Below are 22,904 nucleotides of genomic sequence, written 5' to 3'. Positions count from 1 at the left end.
ATTGGATCATATTGAACCTGAATCAAACTGTGAAAGTCAAAGTTTCTTGAGTAGAATCTCTCAGCTGTTGCCTAAACTCGTTTCTAGCTCTCACGGTCCCTCCTCACATCCTGATAGTTCACTTGAGTTCATTAGCTCTTCTCAGCCGGAGTTCATAGCGAGACAGTTGAGACGTGAATAAGACCGATCGCTAATGCTAACACGATGCTAATATAGCCTCCAACTTCCTGGTTGGCTCCAGAGGAAATGCTCTATATTATGACACATAACGGGCACATGATCTGTTTTTCTGTATTTACAATATAGATCTATGGTGCCGATAGATCTATCCTGCAGCTACTTTACTCTGCTACAAGAAAATAATTTGATTACTACAGCAAGGTTAAATAAATTGAATAGAAAATAAACTGCTCATGGAAGTTTGAGAATTGAGAATCAATGGGACAGAAATGTACAAACAAATTTTGTATCCTGCAGCTACATAATACTGTAATACAAAAATGTTTTAAGAAATCTGAAAACAGATTCTCCCACAAAGTTCTTAAAGAGGGGGTATTATGCTTATTTCAATCACATAGCACCAGTCTATAGCACACTACAATGATGACGAAACCTTCTGTTGGTTTGTAAATGCAGTAAATTAGAATAACTGCCTTGTATAAAATTGCTCTCTCAAAATGGCTGTAGCGAATGTCTTGAAATAGGCCTCTGTCTCTTTTTGTTGTTTGTTGTTTTTAATGAGGGAATGGCATAATATTATGATGTAAAGCTTGAAAAAGTCAATTTTGCATAATACCCCCCCTTTAATGGAACCTCTCTCCATGGTCTTTTCTCTGAACTTCTATCACCACCACAACTTGAAGTTCAGATACATCTTTCTGTGAATAATATGGACTAGTGTAATGCAACCACTAGGTGGTGGCAGAGAGCTTTGTAAACAGTACAGAAACGCCAAACCAAGTGTTCATCCTGGAAACAAGACAACAATTGCCCCCCTCTTCATTTTTAGGTTTGTATTAATACTTGCGAAAGAAAAATAGAAATCAAGTTCAATCATGGACAGACTTTATTATTTGAAAGCAAATGAGAGCAGGCATCAGAAGCTCCGCCTCCACATCAGCACGGTCCGGTCATCACTGTCAACACAAGAACACATGGTCAGAAATATCCAGGAATGGCGTAGTTCCACATGTCTGTTAACTCTGTTGTCCAGGACTTCAAGTGTGAACTAGGGCTGATTTTTTTTTTTAAAGCTCTATTTTAAAATCGCTTTGTTAATAAGCGATTTTAAGTTTAGTTGATAATAAGCTTGGTATTGATGAGAAATAAGTATAGATACTAAATTAGGCCTACTTGAAACCCTGAAAATAATTGTATATATGTATATATATATAATATATATATATATATATATATATATATATATATATATATAATATATATATATATATATATATATATATGCTGGCAGGGAAAGCTTACATGGAACGCCATAACCAAGTGGCTGGTATAGTGTACAGGAACATCTGTGCAGAGTATGGGCTGGAAACCCCAAGGTCAAAGTGGGAAACACCTCCAAAGGTGGTCGAGAATGACCGAGCCAAGATCCTGTGGGACTTCCAGATACAGATGGACAGAATGGTAATGAACCAACCGGACATTGTGGTGGTGGACAAAGAGCAGAGGAAAGCCGTTGTGGTCGACATAGCAATACCAAGCGACTTCAACATCAGGAAAAAGGAACACGAGAAACTAGAGAAATACCAGGGGCTCAGAGAAGAGCTGGAGAAAACCTGGAAGGTGAAGGCATCAGTGGTGCCCGTGGTCGTTGGGGCACTCGGGGCAGTGACCCCCAAACTGGAGGAGTGGCTCCAGCAGATCCCAGGAAATACATCAGACATCTCGGTCCAGAAAAGTGCAGTTCTAGGAACAGCAAAGATACTGCGCAGAACCCTCAAGCTCCCAGGCCTCTGGTAGAGGAAAAAGAGACCGCCCGTGGAGGGAGAGGAAGAGTTTTTATATATATATATATATATATATATATATAATTTTAAAAGCCAGAAGTCTTTTCTATTGTTTACAAAAATGGGAATAGCCTAAATCATGTCTGCATGTCTTGCTATTTGCTCTTAAGTGTGTCTTAGTGCTGTGAAATAATTAAGTTCTTGTCATTATCCAAAAACAGTCACCTATGAATCTCAAAGCTCACTCGAAGCTTACTGAGAATAAACTTAGTCCTTCCCGAAGGCTTTATTATAAACACTGATATTTTCACAGTACGTGCACGATTGAGACTGAGAAAATCAACTAAAGCACATGGTGGTTGTGCGCCGCCATCTGTCGCTGCTCCAGATCTGAATCTGTGGACAAAGCCATCAGCTGACATAAGCCAAAAATCACGTGCCTCTGCGATTTGGAAATAAAATTTAGAAATATTGTGATAAAATTGCAAATGCAACTAGAAAATTTTGCAATTGCTGCGCAATTGCGATTGACTGCGGAATCCTAGGCTACTAATGCAGAAATGGCAAAAAATGCATAAAAATTGTGAAAAAATTCATAATTGCATAAGAGTGCTTTTATCGTGAAAATCCTCATTTAGTTGCATTATAGTGCTTTTATTGTGAAAATCCCTATTAAGTTGCATTATAGTGCTTTACATGTGAAAATCCCTATTAAGTTGCATTATAGTGCTTTTATTGTGAAAATCCCTATTAAGTTGCATTATAGTGCTTTTATTGTGAAAATCCCTATTAAGTTGCATTATACTGCTTTATATGTGAAAATCCCTATTAAGTTGCATTATAGTGCTTTACATGTGAAAATCCCTATTAAGTTGCATTATAGTGCTTTACATGTGAAAATCCCTATTAAGTTGCATTATAGTGCTTTTATTGTGAAAATCCCTATTAAGTTGCATTATACTGCTTTATATGTGAAAATCCCTATTAAGTTGCATTATACTGCTTTATATGTGAAAATCCCTATTAAGTTGCATTATAGTGCTTTACATGTGAAAATCCCTATTAAGTTGCATTATAGTGCTTTTATTGTGAAAATCCCTATTAAGTTGCATTATAGTGCTTTATATGTGAAAATCCCTATTTAGTTGCATTATAGTGCTTTTATTGTGAAAATCCCTATTAAGTTGCATTATAGTGCTTTATATGTGAAAATCCCTATTAAGTTGCATTATAGTGCTTTATATGTGAAAATCCCTATTTAGTTGCATTATAGTGCTTTATATGTGAAAATCCCTATTTAGTTGCATTATAGTGCTTTTATTGTGAAAATCCCTATTAAGTTGCATTATAGTGCTTTTATTGTGAAAATCCCTATTAAGTTGCATTATAGTGCTTTTATTGTGAAAATCCCTATTAAGTTGCATTATAGTGCTTTATATGCGAAAATCCCAATTAAGTTGCATTATAGTGCTTTTATTGTGAAAATCCCTATTAAGTTGCATTATAGTGCTTTTATTGTGAAAATCCCTATTTAGTTGCATAATTGTGTTGTAATTGCAAAAATCCCTATTTTGTTGCAGAAACTGTAAAAACTGTTGAAATTGCAGAAACTTGACATTGTATAAAGTCTTAACATTGTATAAACTGTTTAAATCACTCACAGACTTCACTGTATCAGAAATCCTATTAAAATGAATGGGCAGAATTCCCCATACAAATCAATGGCAGAATTCCCAAGCCCGTAGAAAAAAACTGGAAAACTGTAGAACTCTAATTTTTTCAGAAAACTGACAAGTTGTGGAAGCTGAACAAGCACAAACTGCAGAAATTGCTGAAACTGTGGAAAAAACTGCAGAATCTGTGAATTTGCGGGAGCCCCATTATAACGAATAGGAAAAATCGGCCGAATATCGGCCGATTGCGGAAAAACCGGAAGTTGCAGAATTCCCAAAAGTAATAGCAGGATTCTCTCCAACATGCTGAACGTTTTGATGTATAACTTGTGGAAATCGCTGAAATTGTGAAAGTTGTGAAAGCTGCAGAAAATTTGGAAAAAAATACTATAATAATAATAATAAAGAACGTGAAAACCATTTATTGACTGCGGAAGGATTCCGCAGTCAATCAATAAATGATTGAGCCCTAGCGTGTGCACTGGGGCGGTTTGCCACCGAGTGTGAAGCGACTGGGATGAAGATCAGCTCCAAATCCGAAGCCATGGTTCTCCACCAAAAAGGCTAGAAGGTAAGATGGACAGACGGATCGGTCACTGTATGGGACTGTTGTGAAGAGGGAGCCAAGTCTGGAGCAAAGCTCTCGATTTACCAATCCATCTACGTTCCCACCCCATAGTTATGAGATCTGGGTAATGACCGAAAAAACCAAGAATGTGGATGGGTCAGTCTCACGACGCCACCTCTTTAAAACAATTCTCATAACTTAAGTACTTCCTGCATGTAGAAATAATTCACTGGCTCAACCAAATACAATTGCCACAACCTTTTGCGATACTTTTTTTTTTTGTATCAAATTGTGTTGATTCGTTGTACATTTCTTAGTTTACCAACTCAATTATATAAAACAAGAAAACATTATTATTTTAAGTTCAGCCAGCTTGAATTTAATGATTTATTTTTTGTTAAATTTGAGTTGTAAAAATACAGAATTTCAGCCATTTCCCCCCACAGAATTGATTCTGTTCAGCTCAAATATTGTTTATGTGGAGTTTCTGACTGACCACTGTCTTCTATGCTACAAAAAGAAGAGCCGTGCTTTCCCTAACAAGATCATCTTCATGCATGACAACCCACCATGTCATACTGTAAAGAATACCTCTGCATCACTGGCTGCTAGGGGCATAAAAGGAGAGAAACTCATGATGTGGACCCCCTCCTCCCCTGACCTCAACCCTATTGAGAACCTTTGGAGCCTCAACAAAAAAAACTTCTATGAGTGTGGGAGGCAGTTTTCATCCAAACAGCAGCTCTGGTTGGCTATGCTGACATCCTGCAAAGAAATCCAAGCAGAAACTGTCCAAAAACTCACAAGTTTAATGGATTTAAACATTTTGAAGCTGCTCAAAGAAGGGCTCCTATGTTAAAATATAACTTGATCTGTTAAGATTTTTTTTATTGAAATAGTTTTCAAGCTCTGATTTCGCTGTACGCAAGTTTGAATGGAATTATAAAATGAGTTAATGTTCACAACAGCCACCAAAGCAAATAGTAGATCCCTTTACCCTGCTCTGCCCTGTAGCTGATACAGTTTAAATGCTCGGCTGTGTCCACATACCATACATGACAGTGACACAGACATTTTGAGAGGCTCAACCATGAAAAAAGGCACTCCTGTCCTCCAGTCGAAAAAATACATAAATCACGATTTCACACTGCCACTGACATCGATATTTAATATAACATGCACAATACAATGTTCCATGATGTGGACCTAATAACTAGTTAGTCCTACCCTCATCCTATAAAGTCTGTCAAGACTCTGCATTATTTATTAGTATTAATACTCATCATAAATGCAAAGGTTTTATACACTTAAAACATACATCTGGTCTGTCCATGTCTTTGTTTTAACCATATAAAAAACAATAATAAGTCTTAAATAATAATAATAATTCACTGGGCTGTTCCTTTTGCTGTGCTCCCCCTCACAGGGGCACCTCCCCTCCCCACCCTTCCCTCTCCTCACCTTCCTGTCTCCTCTGGCCCTGGTCTACACTCTGCCCTGACTTAGCCTCTGTAATAGAGCTCATTTTAAATCCATTTTATAGTGCAACAAACAGCGGTAGAAAGTCAGTAACTTTAGCGATTCTGACACGGTCCGGACGTTCTTGACACGCAGCACTGACGTCCTCATACGATCGGACCTTTTGTTTCCATTCCCAAAATAATCCAGTCTTGCTGCACAAGTTTGTTCACGAAGTTGATCAAATGTGCTGTTTACTTTACTCCTGCGTCTTATCATCCATCCATCCATCCATCCATTTTCTTCCGCTTTATCCGGGGCCGGGTCGCGGGGGCAGCAGTCTCAGCAGAGATGCCCAGACTTCCCGATCCACACACACCTCCTCTAGCTGTTCTGGGGGGACCCCGAGGCGACACCAGGCCAGCTCGGAGACATAGTCCCACCACCGTGTCCTGGGTCTTCCACGAGGCCTTGTCCCACTAGGACATGCCACCTCAGCTGGCTCCTTTCGACGTTGAGGAGCAGCGACTCTACTCCGAGCTCCTCCCGGGTAACTGAGCTCCTCACCCGATCTCAAAGGTGTGCGCCCAGCCACCCTGTGAAGGAAACTCATTTCGGCCGCTTGTATTCGCGATCTTGTCCTTTCGGTCATTACCCAAATCTCATGACCATAGGTGAGGGCGGGAACGTAGATCGATCGGTAAATCGAGAGCTTTGCCCCGACTCAGCTCCCTCTTCACCACGACAGACTGATACAGCGACCGCATCACTGCTGACGCCGCACCGATCCGTCTGTCGATCTCACGCTCCATCCGTCCCCCACTCGTGAACAAGACCCCGAGATACTTGAACTCCTCCACTTGAGGTAAGGACTTCCCACCGACCTGAAGAGGGGAAACCACCTTTTTCCGGTGGAGAACCATGGCCTCAGATTGGGAGGTGCTGATCCTCATCCCGGCCGCTACACACTCGGCTGCAAACCGCCCCAGAGCAGCTGAAGGTCCTGGTTCGTTGAAGCCAACAGAACAACATCATCCGCAAACAGCAGAGATGAGATCCTGAGGCTCCCAAACCGGACACCCTCCGGCCCCTGGCTGCGCCTAGAAATTCTGTCCATAAAAGTAGTGAACAGAACCGGTGACAAAGGGCAGCCCTGGCGGAGACCAACACGCACCGGGAACAGGTCTGACTTACTGCCGGCAATGCGAACCAAGCTCCTGTTGCGGTCATGCAGGGAACGGACAGCCCTTAGCAGGGGGCCCCGGACCCCATACTCCCGGAGCACCCCCCACAGGGCACCACGAGGGACACGGTCGAACGCTTTCTCCAGATCCACAAAACACATGTGGACTGGTTGGGCGAACTCCCACGAACCCTCGAGCACTCGATGAAGGGTATAGAGCTGGTCCAGTGTGCCACGACCAGGACGAAAACCGCATTGTTCCTCCTGGATCCAAGGTTCAACTATCGGCCGGATCCTCCTCTCCAGCACCCTGGAGTAGACCTTACCGGGGAGGCTGAGGAGCGTCTTATCAATCAAACTTTATTTATGAAGCGCTTTTCATACCGAAAGGCATCACAAAGTACTTTACAGATTACAACATTTAAAACAATACGCCTGGCACAACCTCCCATATATATTATATTTTATATATTATATATCTGCAGCCCTGAGCTCCTCCTCAGGTCGTTCCAGAGGCGAGGGCCGTAATATTGGAAAGATGCCTCACCATGAGTCTTTTTGTTGACTTTAGGAATAACTAGGAGACCCCTGCCGGAGGAGCGAAGGGGCGTGAAGGTTCATAAGGTAAAAGCAGTTCTGAAAGAAGTTGAGCATTGAAACTGTATTTTCAGCACATATTGGCTTTGTAGGGCAATATTAATGAAAATAAAATAAATAATACTTATTTTTGGGAAGAAAAAATAAGCTGTGGTCATGAGAAGGGCACTTAAAAGGGCACAGGGCAAAGGGGCAGGTACTTGAGCACCACCTGGGCTCCATCTGTGCACGTCTCCGATACACAAGCATGGCCTCACCTGTGGGCTCTTGGCGCAGCAGTGGAAGCGCACGTCGTTTAGGGTGGAGTCGTCCAGACCCCACTGGTACTCCTCCATCTTAGTCTCCACGCCGCAGATGCCACCTTCACACTCCTGGCTCCAGTGTCCGTACTCTCCCCAGGACGTCCCAGGGCCCTCCAGCGTAGGGTGGCTGCTGCAGCGGAAGCGGATGTTGTTGACGGCTGTGTCATCGCCGAACAGCCCCTGGTGCGGCTCCACACGGAGCTGAAAGGAGCTGAGAACTCCGGAGGGGCAGTACTGAGTCGTGGACCAGTCACCAAAACTAAGGACAGAGAAACAAGTCATTCATGTATAAACAACCCATCAACACAGAATTTAACCTAGAACCACATTGCTCAAAGTTGCATAGAAAGTATATTATAGTCTCAAAAGAATTCACCCAAATCAGTCGTCTCATAATGGTTCATTCCCAGCCAAGGTTTGTTGTGTGTGTCAGTTATGGCGTGAGTAGGACACAAACAAAGTGGTGCGCAGGTCTTCAATATCATAGTATGTATTAGAAATACTCAGATGTTCAGCTATGAGGAGCTGCTCAGGGCTGCAGAGAACGTTCATGTTTTTAAAAGTAGGCTCAAGACCCACCCGCCCAAGGTACTTCACTTTGGTGACAACATGCAAAACATCATTACACAAATTAAAGTTTGGAAAAGTCATGTCTTCCTTGGTTTTACAAATCATAACCATACTCTTCAAACTATTGTACTTTATCTGCTCAACCTATGGTCTGGAACATGACACTGAGGAGCTGCTGTAAACCAGCCGCACTTGGACTAAACACGACTAAATCGTCTGCATACAAAAGATGATTCAGAACAGTATTTCCAGAGACACAGCCAGTGTTACAGGCTCTGAGTTTAGTCGACAGTTCATCTAAATACAGGTTAAATAACACTGGGGATTGAACACCCCCCTGTCGACCCCATTGCTCACTGTAAAGGGGCCAGATACACGGTTCCCCCATTTCATTTGCACTGTTTGCTGAGTACCAGTATGCTAAAAAACGCATAACATAACTGGGTAAACCTTTTTAAATCTAAACTGGTTATCTGTGGATCTCACAAGTTTTAAAATCCTGTCCAAAAGGACAGTTTCAATCATTTTGGACACTATGCTAGCCAAGGCTATCGGTCTGTAGTTATCTGAACAGCCAAGCTTCCCAGTTTTGTTTTTAATGACTGGAACCAATAACACAGCTAACATGGAGTCTGGTATAAAACCGTACACAAGAAAAGCAGTAAAACAGATAGAAAGCAGTGGGACAAGCCTCATACTAGCAAAGATACTCAGTAGAGATACCATCCAATCCTGTACTTGTGTTATTAGACAAGTTGGTTATTGCCTTAAAGACCTCATTTGTCGTATTGACGTCAACATTATTCATAGTATAGGATTCATTCGGAACACAATTAAACAAACTGCGGTAATGCTGCCGCCACAGTTCTAAAATGTTCTCAGTACCAGAGGCACCATCCACCACACAGGGCAGAGATGTTTAACTCGAGGTTATACCTTTCACTTCTTTCCCAAAGTTGTATGTACACTGCGTTCCAAATGATTATGCAAATTACATTTTTCTAAGATTTTCTAAATTGTCAACTCAAGTGAGAGTCGGTAGAGACTGGTAGAGGATCATTTAAATGTGGTGGAAAAAAAATCCTAGTGATAACAGTATTTTTTTCAAAAATAAATATAGTAAAAACCTCAAAATCCACTGTTCCAAATTATTATGCAACTCATCGTTTCAATACATTCATTCAATTCATTCATGCTGTATGAATACTTATGCACGCCCCACTTTTCACTTTTCTATTTTTTGATGTATCATGTTGCTTTCACTTCACAGTTGTCTGTTACTTGTGTGTGAACGTTCAGTAAAAAAATCAAAATAAAATCTTTATGTTTAGGGTTGTAAACATGACAAAATGTGCATAAGTTCAAGGTGTATGAATACTTTCGAGAGGCACTGTATCTTATCAGTATGATGATTATGCTTAATCTTTCATGAAATATCAAAGGTTTTCATACCTAGACCAAGGCATTCAACTATTTCACGCTTTTCATCAGCAGAAAGACCTTTTTTCTTTCCCATATTGCTTGAAAATGATGATCTGCATAATAAAGTGGAACACCCTTTTTCAGTAGTTTTTTCCTTAACTGGGTTTAACCTGAAAACTAATCATCCCAGGTCTCTGAGATTAATGTCAGTGATTCATAGAGCCCTAAGACACGATACCATCCATGTCTCCAGGAGGTGGGGGCGTTCCTAGGAGGACTCAGGCAAACCTATCCCTAAAATGGGTTAGGGTTAGTTGTCAGAAATTACTTCTGAATAAATCTTTGTAGCTAATATATCAACAAAATAAAACCATACATTTAAATCCATTCATTATTTTGTTTGTTTTTTGTCACTGAAAATATAGGTTAATTTTCACAGAAAATGCCTTATTTTTAAATGAAAATATGAAATGATAGAAATCCTACAATACAAAAGTTTCAAATTAATAAAACTTAATTACATTTTTTCCCTATTCATCTGTAGTGCCAGGCCTTAAAGTCTCAATTAAATAAATTAATCACCCTGATATTTTTCACAGTTTGAGAAACACTGATATAGACAGTTCTGTTTTCAAGTTCAGAAAACTTGTTTTTATTTTTAAATCACCAGCCCTTAGCGTTAAATGTTATATTTTTTGTCAAGAAATTGCTACATTGAATCAATCTTTGATATTAAACATGGATATTTATTGAATATCTAAATATAACACAAAAGAAGAAAAACATATTTTTAAGCTTGAAATATCCGACAGGAAAGGAAACAGCTAAATACATCTTTTTATCATATAGAATTCACCAGGATACAGGATAAAGGAAAAACATAATGGACTTCCAGAGCCCCTGTTACGTGGTCTCTGACCACAAGTCCACATCAAGGGCCAAGTCTCTGACCACAAGTCCAAGTCAAGTCCAAGTCTCTGACCACAAGTCCAAGTCAAGTCCAAGTCCCATGGTTTCTATATGTTTTACACTAATTCAAATCACGGCACAGTAAAAAAAAATTATAATAAAAAAAAAAACACCTGTAAATTATAAACAACTATCAGACAAATACAAGCCCAGGGCTTCCACACACAAATAATCAACATCACAATATTTCTGTGAAGTATAAGGCCATTCACAGTCAAATCCAGTGCAATGGTAAGTTTGGAAAACACACAGAAATAATATGAACTATTTAACACTGTCTACAGCTGTGGCCAAAGGCAGGCCCTGTGTCATTCATTCAGCTATTCCTCACACACCACTACATTTCTTAGTTCAGTTTTGTAACATCAGCATAAATTAGTTCACAGCTGTACTCTGTCACAAACATGTCTGCAGAATTAGCTTCAGCATGTTACTGAAGTTCCCTGTATCATACAGCCCAAAATGTTTCAACCATTTTGGTTGGATGTGTTACTGTTTGAATGTGATCCAGCACAAGTGACATTGCATTTTATTTTGTTTTTATTGTGTGCTGTGTTTTTAGTGTGTTTTATCTTTGCAGTGTACTTTAAAACTATCAATAAAGTTAGAGTCACATGCTTATACCACCTGATGTCATCACAAGACTTTTCACCCCAACCCCTGACGCAACAATCAGCACACCTGTGTCTGGCGGGAACGGGGTACAAACAAAGTAAGCACGGGGCAACGAGACGGAGGAAGGATGAGAACCAATGTGGACAAATGCTGCCCTCTGGTGGGACTTATAGAATCATTCAGAGGAGCCAAGCTGTATTAAAACAGAAAAGAAACCGCTAAATACAACTATGAAGGTAAGCTACATGCAAATAATATGCTAACATCAGCTAATGATGCGCAAACAGCGACTAAATGCTAATATCGGCAAAATCCCCTTTTAGAACAACCATATGATGTTGTGAAATATTAAATCCGTATGACCTGCGTGTCAATCGTGAGGGCTGTCCACTCTCTCATTGCCAATCAGAGGCCAGAGTCTGTTCACGTCACATCAGACACAGCCAGAGGTCGGTCCCAAAACATACACCTGGTCAGACCAGTTTGGCCCTGGCCTTCGCTGTGGAAAAGATCGACAAAGCAGGTGAAAGAGCCATTCGGCCGACACGCGCCTGTAAATGGAAAAGGAGCTTTTGGGAACGTAGTAGCACTTGTCGGATAAAGCTAGATCGAGAATACTACTGGTTAGAACATTTGACTGCCGCTAGTTGTATCCATGTAGGTGTCTCAGCGTGTGGAGGACGGGAGCCAGCCGGGAGGGATCGAGACTGAGTGAAGGAGTGCTGTGACGCTGAAAACACGCAGGCGCAGAGGATAACTCTGCCTTATGTGTAAATATTGTCGCAACACTCCACCATCATAGCCTAAGGCCCCGTAGTCTCAGACCTCTGTGCTGCTTTGCATTTCAGGGGCCCCGTGTGCGTGTGACCAGAGGGATCTACTGCCCTGGACCAGGAGGGAGTAGGAGGACGTACCTGCTTGTACACCGCACTTTACCGTGGACGGTGCCCTTTTTAGTATTGCAGTTTTATCATTTTATAGCCCACTTGGACTTTTAGTATAACGTTTTTATTTGTTCCAACACCTCCACAGCCCCCCTCTTACATGAACAGCTTTAATTCATAAAACAGTTGTTTTTGTAAGCATAATTTGATATTTAATCACATGATTTGACACGTGACATGACACAGCTGCTTGTTCTGGAGGCTGTTCCAATTGAGCTCAAATGCAGCAGTAAAAGGACACTCGGCTCGGTTTTGGAGGAGCCCACCCTCGAGGACATCAACGAAGTGGACAACGGAGGAAGGATCCTGGACGTTGAGAAAAAGCCACTGTGACATGTCTTTGTCTGCTGACATGGATTAGCTAGCAGTCAAAGCTTGCGCCCACTGACTGAGGCCTTTCTCCAGGACAGACAAATTACGGTCACTATCTAAAGTGCGGTCACTAGCTGGAGTGCGGTCACTATCCAAAGTGCAGTCACAATCCAAAGTGCAGTCACTATCTGGAGTGCGGTCACTATCTAAAGTGCAGTCACTATCTGGAGTGCGGTCACTATCTGGAGTACAGTCACTATCTGGAGTGTGGTCACTATCTGGAGTGTGGTCACTATCTGGAGTGTGGTCACTATCTGGAGTGTGGTCACTATCTGGAGTGTGGTCACTATCTGGAGTACAGTCACTATCTGGAGTGTGGTCACTATCTGGAGTGTGGTCACTATCTGGAGTGTGGTCACTATCTGGAGTGTGGTCACTATCTGGAGTACAGTCACTATCTGGAGTGTGGTCACTATCTGGAGTGTGGTCACTATCTGGAGTACAGTCACTATCTGGAGTGTGGTCACTATCTGGAGTACAGTCACTATCTGGAGTACAGTCACTATCTGGAGTGTGGTCACTATCTGGAGTGTGGTCACTATCTGGAGTGTGGTCACTATCTGGAGTGTGGTCACTATCTGGAGTACAGTCACTATCTGGAGTACAGTCACTATCTGGAGTGTGGTCACTATCTGGAGTACAGTCACTATCTGGAGTACAGTCACTATCTGGAGTGTGGTCACTATCTGGAGTGTGGTCACTATCTGGAGTGTGGTCACTATCTGGAGTGTGGTCACTATCTGGAGTGTGGTCACTATCTGGAGTACAGTCACTATCTGGAGTGTGGTCACTATCTGGAGTGTGGTCACTATCTGGAGTACAGTCACTATCTGGAGTGTGGTACTCACTATCCGGAGTGCGATTCGATGGTGTAAAGGAAGCTGCGGCTCTCGTCTTTGGCACAAATGAGCCTCACACCATTCAGAGCCGTGTCATCTGCTCCATATTGGTTCGATTCCACCTGCACACATGCAACAACTTCAATTAGAAACTTTTGCAATGGCTGCGGCCACTGTCGCCCGGAGCGCAGATTAAACTTGTCCTGTGCCGATGAAACTGGGCCATGCGTATCCATGGTAACACTCTGGGGTTACATGGCCAAACATCAGCTCTAGGAAAGACTTTGCTGCTGCAAAGAACTTTTGAATTTGATCTGGGCCCTGTGTACTACTCAGTACCCTTTACCCTCCAGTTCTAATGTTGCTAACTAGCTGCTGATGGGTCTGGCGACACTCAGCTTTTAATCCTTAGGGAATCTCAAAAACAGATCTAGCTACTAACATTTTGTCAGGGCGTTTAAAATAGATGTTATACTGAGCAACATTTAGCTGCTGCAGCAAAAATAACCAAAATGTTTGCAAGTTAGCGGGAGCTCGCAAAAACATGGCCAAATCCACGGAGTTGTGGTGAGGCTACTGCAAACTGAGGCAAATCAGAAATAACAAGGAACAGTCTCAACAGTATTTAAGGTTGGATTATATTTGAAAAGTATAGAAAATGTTGTCATTTTCTCAAACACGGCCCTTCTAATACCTACTTAAACCGTCTGTACATCTAAATAGGCCCCAGAGGCCTGCTGCTGCAAGGGCCTATTGTAATCGCAATGTAGTGCACTGTACCGAGGTGCAGGGAACAGGTGCATGGGTCCTTCATACTTATTATTGCAGGAAAATGAATGGGGGTATATGGCCAACAGTCATACGGAGGTGGATGACGAGAGCGAAGCCAAGAAACAAATCACTGCATAAAGGTTTAGAAAAAAATTATGAATAATTCACCCATCCGCTATGAACAAGTCAGTCTAAAACCTAATGATGTTTGAAGAAGGTATACTTGCACCAGCATTCGGTATCGGCACATACTCAAATTAAAGTACTCATACACGTATTGGTTGTAGGAAAAGTGGCTAAGTCCCTTCACTATTTAAAAGCACTTTACCTGATTTTATTTGTTTGTCCTCCATATCATAAAAACATTTGTGGGGAAAAACACTGTATCTAATTATATTATATTATCTTATATTTGTATCAATTTCATGAACTTGCAGTCTAATTTTCTTGCATTTCTGTGACGGTAACCCAGAAAAACGTCCCTGTAAGTTGAGAAATGTGCTCAAAAACTTGTTTCTGTGAAAAATTCAGAAGTTTGGAATGAGTTTAGACCACCACATTTTAATATAGTGGTTTCCTCTTTCAGCATAAAATCGGGTATAGGGCCTTTAAGCTCCACATCTGACTATAGTCAAACCAATGCAGAAAATCTCCATGAAAACTAGCTGGTGACGTCGTGGCTCCTGCAGAGTCAAGAGTCAGCTCACCGTAAAGATATTACTTTCGAGGTATTGCTCACGTATATATACAAATGCAGTAAAATAAAAGCTTGTATTGGTTAATTCCTCACCCTGACACTGAAGCCTACGGCGAAAAAGTTTTCCGGGCACGTCTCAGGCCAGGTCCAGTTGCCGAAGCGCTCCCCGTTTGTGACTGTGAGCAGAGAACTGTAGCTACGGGAGTTGAAAGCCATCCCTGCTCGCTGGAGGAAGACCTTCTCCTGGGCCTGAGCGCAGAGCAGCAGGGCGGTCAGGACGGTCAGCGTGGTCAGGGCCATGGTTCCTTCGAAAGCTCTGGACTTCCACATGTGCCGCGGTTTAAGTATACAGCGCTTTTCTCCACCAATCATTGACAGACTTCACACAGCTGCAGCTCGGGGACATTTTCTCTGCTAAATTTGGAAATATTTCAGCAGGACGGACCACAAAACTCTGAGTTTATGTCAGGATATTCTGGAAATCTCATGAGTGCATAACCTGAGAGGACTTTAGTGACACAAGAATCAACTTTTAGTCCAACTCTTTCAGAAAAGTAACATTAATAAATCCACTTCATTTAGATTCCTCGGGCAGAAACAAAATGTTGCTGATGAATTGTTTCTAGGCTAATTATGACCCTAGAGTTTTTCAATTTAGGCTCAATTCTCTTTTCTACCCCTACCACTTATAACACAGGGCTAAGAAGTGAGACAGCCCTCGATTTATCAGCATTACAACTGACATAGATATGGAGATCTAGGTTTTTTTCATTTTGTAATGGAATGGAAGCTTATTTGTATATTTTGATTAATTAGAACACAAAGAAAAAATAATGTCTCCAATTGTCTCTATACCAGAATATGAACCGCTTAATTTTTTTAGATTTAAATGACTCTCACGTGCGTTAAGTAGATCAATGTCACCCTTCCTAAAAGCTGATCCAGCAATTAGACACTGGACCATGAAAGCAGTGGGTCATGAGAATAATGATGATGTACCAAAGTGTTAAAATTAAATGCAACATGAAAAATGTCACGTGTAGCAGCAGCAAAGTGGAAATGTAGAATTCACACGTTTACAGCAATGTACTATTTTAATTATTGCACAAAGAGAACAAAGTCAAGGACAACGAGTTCTATAACTTTATAAGTGTTGTGAAAGTGCTTATTGATTCATTTTTCCAGCTTGTTCCATTGTTGTGTCAAACTACCCCTCCGTTTGGAGTCTGCATCAGTTTAGAGGGGTGTAAACCCTACGCCTCGCTGCTGAAAAGAACTGGGACACGCCTTCGTCTCAATGAATGCGAAAAAACGGAGGGGAAGCGGAAAGGGGGAGATTGAGACTGGGCCTTTAATGGTGCCTACACACCTAAGCACGCTCTTCAGGCGGAGCCACTGCTGCGCGATTCTGTAGAAAAAACTAAAATCTGCGCAGTTGCTGCTAAGCATTAAGATATGAATGAAAACGGTTTCCTGATTCTTTGTTTGTGCTTTTGAGACAGTGGAATAGTTTGACTAGCCTACATTTCTCTGACACTTGAGGCAAATCTTGCCTCTTTCCTCTCTGACATTTGCCTGGCTCTGCCATACCATTCCCTGTCCACACGAGCGATCGCAATGTCGTCACATCCTTTGGCCGTGGTAGGCATATTACATTTTCATGTACAGAACGTGCATGTAAAGTGTCCAGCTAGTTTTGTTGACAGATGAGTAGATAGTCTGCTAGCCTAGTATTTGCAACAAGTGAAAATAGACCATTCATCTGGCAGCCATGTTGACTGACAATCATGATTATGGGAGTCATTTACCAAGTGTTTGCTCAAGTGCAAAATAAGTCACACATGCAAAAGCAGAGTCAGTGTGTCTTTTTTCCTGACCCAGCAATCCTGCATTTTTATGATCTTTATATGTTGTACCCAGAAATAATTTTTCTTTTTGCACTTGCTATAAAGCGTCTGTCTTGTTAAATGGCTCTTTTTGGTGGTCATGTACGCCAGAATATAGAAGACTGTTTTGTTCAGCTGTTAATGCAACATAAAAAAAAAATATCGGTATCAGCTGATAGTTAGAGATTGATATCGACTAGCCCTTCGCTGCTGCTAACGCTAATACTGGATGGATGCTACAATGAGCCGTGGACAGACCTGGAGCAACGAGGAGACGCTGAGGCTGTGTCCGAATGTCCACACTATTCCCTATAGAGTGCACTATATAGTGGTCACGCCATTTTGTAGGGGTAGGTAGAAGTGGCACGAAAATCAAGGCACGTTCTGAATAATCTAGATGCAGATATTTCATTAATTGATTTTTCTTATTTTATTTAAAGCAGTACTAAGTAACTTATTTACCTTAATAAATCCGTTTCGTAGTCCCTGTGGGGGTAATACAAGTGTTTATGGGATGATTGGAGGGTCTTTCATCTCCCCCTGGTGTCTCTGGCCAGAAAACCATGTTTACAACTTGACTGCCACCGGTGCGGAGAAAGCAATACACACTAATGGAATCACGAAGGGGCAAAGCTAACTGCGGGCTAACGTCACTTTAAACAGTATTTACAGCCAAGTTTGAGTGAAAAAAAATATTTCTATTGTATAATTGGATGCACAGTAACCCTCTCGCCCTTCCTGTCTACTCTCCAAGACAATTAATAAATTAAAAAATGTAACTTTCTACTACACCTGCAGTTGCGCTTATGGCCTTTAGGGGGATGAGTTACTTAGTACTGCTTTAAGAAAAATCAATTAATCATTAATACGTAATAACGAATACAGTATAAATTGTATAAGCCACTCCAATAAACATCTCTAAAAAAAACATTTCGAAAAAAACCAATAACATCTGTGTGCGCTGGTACGTCACTGATAGCTAGTCACGTGATCTCTGGGGGGGGGACGACGACACATTCGGACACATCCTGAGCCTCCTGGATATTTGGGCAGATGTGCACAAACCCAACTGCTAGCAAAGACAAACAAAAATGTGTTTGTGTTCAGCGTGTTTAGCGAGAAAATGAAGCAGAGGCTTTGAGCGTGTTCTGAACAGCTGCGGCGTCAAAGTGGAAAAAACTTCGCCAAACTTAAATGAAAGTACGAGACGCTTTAATGAAGAGTCGAGGAACAAGACCAACAGTTTGTCCCATGGGCATAATAGAAACAAACAGCTCAGCAGACGAACAAACAAGCGGAGCTTGGACTTTTGTGGTCTGAATACACCCTCAGAGTGCAGACTCGGTACTTGTGAACTCTGGGGTACAGACTTGTGGGTGCAGACTCAGAGAGCAGACTTGAGGAGTTCACGAGTGTGGACTTTGGAACGAGTGAACTCGATGACATCACAGGAAGTAACTCATGAATATGGGGCTGCGAGCTTTTATAACATTAAATAACCTATCATATTAAAAGGGTGAGACAGTAGGCCAAGAGGAAAGATGTTTTAAAAACATAAATTACACACTTTTGCAGTAAACAAAAATATACTTTTACATTTTAGCCAATTCCACATTATTATTACAATTATATCCTACATAAATAAGGTGTTATGTGTAAAGTAATTCAAAATATCTATCTGATGTGCAAACTGAAACAATAAAAAAAAAAAAATAGGTCAAATATTATTTATTAACTTTTTTGGGGGGTTGCAAATTATTCTGAAAAAACGAACAAACAATTTAAAGTTTAAAGTATGAAACTGTTTTTGAAGATCCCATATAAAGATCTGTCTGCAGTGCCCCCTTAATAAAACAATGTAAACATAAAATGCTCAATAACTTGACGATGCGCCTTAGTATTGCTGAGCGTTGTGAGAAAATGAAAGCATGAACAAAGTTGTTTCAACACATCTGCTCAGAAAACCATCTTGAACAGGAGACACTTCTCTGAGGATAAAACTCTTCATAACTTCCTCTCAATTAATTGTACATAATACAATCATTTACTATTACTTCTTTGAAAATGATGTTTTTCTTTGGTTGCACATACTTTTTCTGACTATTTCCATCCCATTGTGAGATCAACCTAACCTCTAAGCCCTGTGAGACAACAATATTGGGCTATACATAACGATTGATTTAATTAATGTATTTTACTGAATGTTTCGTATTATCATTGAATTTATTAAGTAAATAACAGGCCATATCACGAGTTCTAAAGAAACATAGATTTAATGCAAGTTGTAATAAAATGTATGCTTTTAACTTAATTTTACCACAATATTTCATTCAATAGCTATAGAGCGTGCCATCGTGGTTTTCCTCTTTGGCTTCGTTTTGACCGTTTTGCTACTAAGCTTCAGGAGCATCTGCGGAGGTTCCCAGGGTCCAGCTGGAGAGGGCCACCTCAGGTCACAGGAGAGTGTGTGGTGCGTATGTCAGGAGGGGTTTGTGTCTATGGCTTAAATGGTGAGTATAGATGTAATGGTCGAGTTGTTGGTAGGGGAATACACTGGTGGTGATTGCGGTTGGTGTGACCAAAAAGAGGCAAACAGTTAAAAAAAAGTTTAAAATTTATTAAGAAATTTAGATAAAATTTGACAAGATAAAAACCCACAAAACAAAGTTTAAAATAGCTAGTTTAAGGGCACTATTAAAAAGTTAAACTAAAAGGAGAGTCCCATAGCGTCCTGTCCAGGCCGGGTCCGCCAACGAAGTCTGGACACAGAGCAGAGCAGAACAGCCGGGACGGAGAGTCTCAAAAGGCACTGAATGCACTCGGCCGTAGCGGCACTTAAGCGCCAGGCAGGGCTTCTCCACCCTGCCACTGCGTCTTCAGGTCCTGCTTTAATGTCACGCTCCTCTTCGCGACAGGCACAGCTCCACTCCAGCAACAGCTCCGCAACAGCGACAGGCACAGCACCACTCCAGCGACAGCTCCGCGACAGCGTCTTGTGATCGGAAGGTTGGAGGTTTGAATCCCTGTCCCCCCCTCAAATGCAGAGAACAAATTACTCTTCAGAGATTAATAAAGGATAACTTAACTTCCCACTATACGTACATTTTTACATGGCACCATTCCAGGAGTTCCAGGAATTGCTAGAACATTATTGAAGCTCTAGCAGTCGGGGAAAAACGTCCTCAAAGCCAGAAATGAAGCCAGCAGTTCAGTTACAGCCACTTGTTGAAATTCAGCTTTTATCAGAGAACAAAATACAAATAATGTATATTAGCAAGCACGCAAAAAAACAAAACAAAAAACAGTAAACCGTTACACCACCTCATCACTGACAAGCTCTCTCTTCCACTGGGCCCACCATCGGTTTTGTCATGAATGGGGCTGTTTTTACGAATTTTCCTCCATTTCTTCTTCACAGTCACCTTCTTGAGGCTCCTTTTGAAATATGTTAAGATTAGACCTACTTAATCTCAAACATACAGCATAAATAAGCACACAATTGAAACACGTTTGCTACATATCCAGGTTGACCCAAGTTGTGGAATTTTATAATCCAAGTTTATATGCTAACACATTTGAAGTAATTACTTTTTGTCATGTGCCAATAAATAAAACCAAGGGTTACTCCCTCAATTTAATTCCCATTCTTTAATAGGCATTTTGAAGCACGCCAGATAGATAGTAGTATAGACAGATAGTATTTAAAAGAAGTAAGAACACTGAGCATTTACTCAGAATGACGACAGAATAATCATTTCATTCTAACATTGACGCACAGACGTTTGACGAGCATTTCATGTAAAACTGGGCCAAAACGCAGACCATACTGACAGTGAAAGAATCACTAGCAGGGCTGCCAACTTTTCACCAAACTTTGGAGGGAGACATTGGTCGGTCCTGAGCTGGGGGGCTTTTTCATGGCAATAGTGTCTCGTAATCGTACTAAATTCTAAGCCAAAAGCAAGTCTACGATCTACATGACTGAGCACATCAGGAGCTGCATATGGATCAGAGGGGGTTTGGCACCACCCCACATGGCCATCAGAACCTATTGAAAGTGTGGGAGGGTACTCTGAAGGGGGGTTTAGGGGTCCTCCCCCAAGAAATGTGTTATTTATAGCCCGGCCTACCACAACTGCTAGATGCACTCATGCAGTGTTCATTTGAATTGAGTTTTAGCGCTTTGAGATGGAGCACGTTTTGAGAGAAATCATTATTATAGGGGCGACAGAGGTGCAGCTGGTAGAGCGGGTCGTCTCACGATCCCACCTCCTGAAAGTGCACACTGTCGTTGTGTCCTTGGGCAGGACACATTGCCCCCAGTGTCTGCGTACATCGGTGTGTGAATGAGCGTATGATCCTTGCTGTAAAGCGCTTTGAGTGCCTAATGTGAAAAGCGCTTTATAAGTTGAGACCATTTGCAATTTTCAGTTTTAGCCACGTTGGTGTAATGTACCATGACCTTTGACCTGGGAAAGTGGAATCTACCTTGTAACCTAGCATTAGGTCATATTCCAAAATGTGTCATGACACATTCCTTCCTGCTCCATATGGAATGCTGTGTCTGTTGCTATGGTGAGTCCAGGTCATTTCTGCCAAACTGTTGGTTTAGTTCACATTGCGACTCCGTCTTAGCAAACGCTCAGCACTTTCTCACAGTTTTTGATCGACTTTTACAAACATTTGTGACATTAGCAAAATGGAAAACGCCCAAGACACTTCTGACAGTGTTACAGAAGGAGCTGAAGCGTTTTCTGAAAAAGACCAACTCAAACAAAAGATCCAGGAGCTCCATGACAGAGAGCGTCAGTGGAGAGAGGAGAGATCAGGTCTCCTTCAGAGAGAAAGATGGAGACAGGAGCGTGACAGGCTCTGGTTGTCGTTCTTTCATGCCAGAGAACGACAGTCGTCAGAGACGCAATTTGAGAATGAAAGACGTTGGTGTGAAAGTCACAGTTACAAGACTTTGAAAGCGTCGCACGAGAGTCTGCAGTACGTGAGGAGCTTCTCTTAAACGTGTTAAAAGAGGATGAAAGGCATCTCATCATCGAAATTGAAAGAACATCAGAAATATGAATCCCTCAGACGACGAACACACAGGGTTCAGGAGCAGAAAACGTCCAGCAAACATTTGAGCCAGCGAACAGCGCCAAAATGAGCGAAGGCCACAATAACCACGCTTTGCTCACATTTGGGGATTTTCCCCCAGAACAAGGACAATTTCTGAACGATCCTTCAGTGACAGTTGTAGAAATGGTGCCACTAAGACCTAAGCATCAACAAATTAATATGTAAATAGGTCAAAATTACTTAAACTCAAAACTCAAAACTTTACAATAACTTTTACTATTAAGTCAAATGAAAACTGTGTCTCCTAATATGAATATATTCTTCTCAGGGATAAACACACATCTCAGCTCCCGTTGGTTTCCTCCGCAGGCCGGAGCACTGAGGCACCAGGCGGCCGTCCCAGGAGGAGAGCGCCCCCTACAGGAGACCAGGGCCCAGACAACGTTGAGCTGAGGAAACAGCTTAATGCAGGTGCAAGGACGATGCTGCTCGAACGACAGCGGCCACAGAGCAAGGACCTGCAGCTGCGTCTGGAAGCCTCTGACCCCGAGGTCCCGCACGGTGGGGTGGGAGGGGCCTCTGCCGCGAGCGGACCCTACGAAAAGCTGATTGGTCGTCAGGGAGGTAAATTTGCTGCCATTGGTGTGACAGGGCCGGTGTTAGGACAGGTCAGTGGTTGTAGGACTTGAGGGCGGGGGGAGGATTAGGACAGGATGGTGGTCACAGGAGTAGGGGGGGGGGGGGATTAGGACAGGACGGTGGTTACAGGAGTAGGGGGGCGGTTCTCTCACATCAATGGCATAAAATTTGCTTTTACTGAGCTAAGTTTGGTAGAGATTTGATAGTCCAGGATGGGACGGCATGAGGTAAATTAGCGAGGGGTAGGACATCGCGCGGCCTTTAGCGAGGGCTAGGACATCGCGCGGCCTTTAGCGAGGGGTAGGACATCGCGCGGCCTTTAGCGAGGGGTAGGACATCGCGCGGCCTTTAGCGAGGGGTAGGAC

At 42.0% G+C, this 22,904-nt stretch overlaps 1 protein-coding gene across 1 annotated transcript; it reads right to left on the bottom strand.

The window, feature by feature from the left end:
• Window positions 1-1,051: 1,051 nt before the first annotated feature.
• Window positions 1,052-15,244, bottom strand: vmo1b (vitelline membrane outer layer 1 homolog b; the record flags this gene model as incomplete). Its single annotated transcript, XM_079561577.1, has 4 exons — window positions 1,052-1,136; window positions 7,701-8,004; window positions 13,486-13,598; window positions 15,038-15,244. The coding sequence occupies 4 exons, from the start codon at window positions 15,242-15,244 to the stop codon at window positions 1,134-1,136; spliced, it is 627 nt and encodes a 208-aa protein (XP_079417703.1). The 3' UTR covers window positions 1,052-1,133.
• Window positions 15,245-22,904: the final 7,660 nt, after the last annotated feature.

The sequence above is a fragment of the Gobius niger genome, assembly GCF_951799975.1.
Source record: "Gobius niger genome assembly, chromosome: 8".
Lineage (NCBI taxonomy): Eukaryota > Metazoa > Chordata > Actinopteri > Gobiiformes > Gobiidae > Gobius > Gobius niger.
This window is presented reverse-complemented; position numbering and strand designations above follow the sequence as displayed.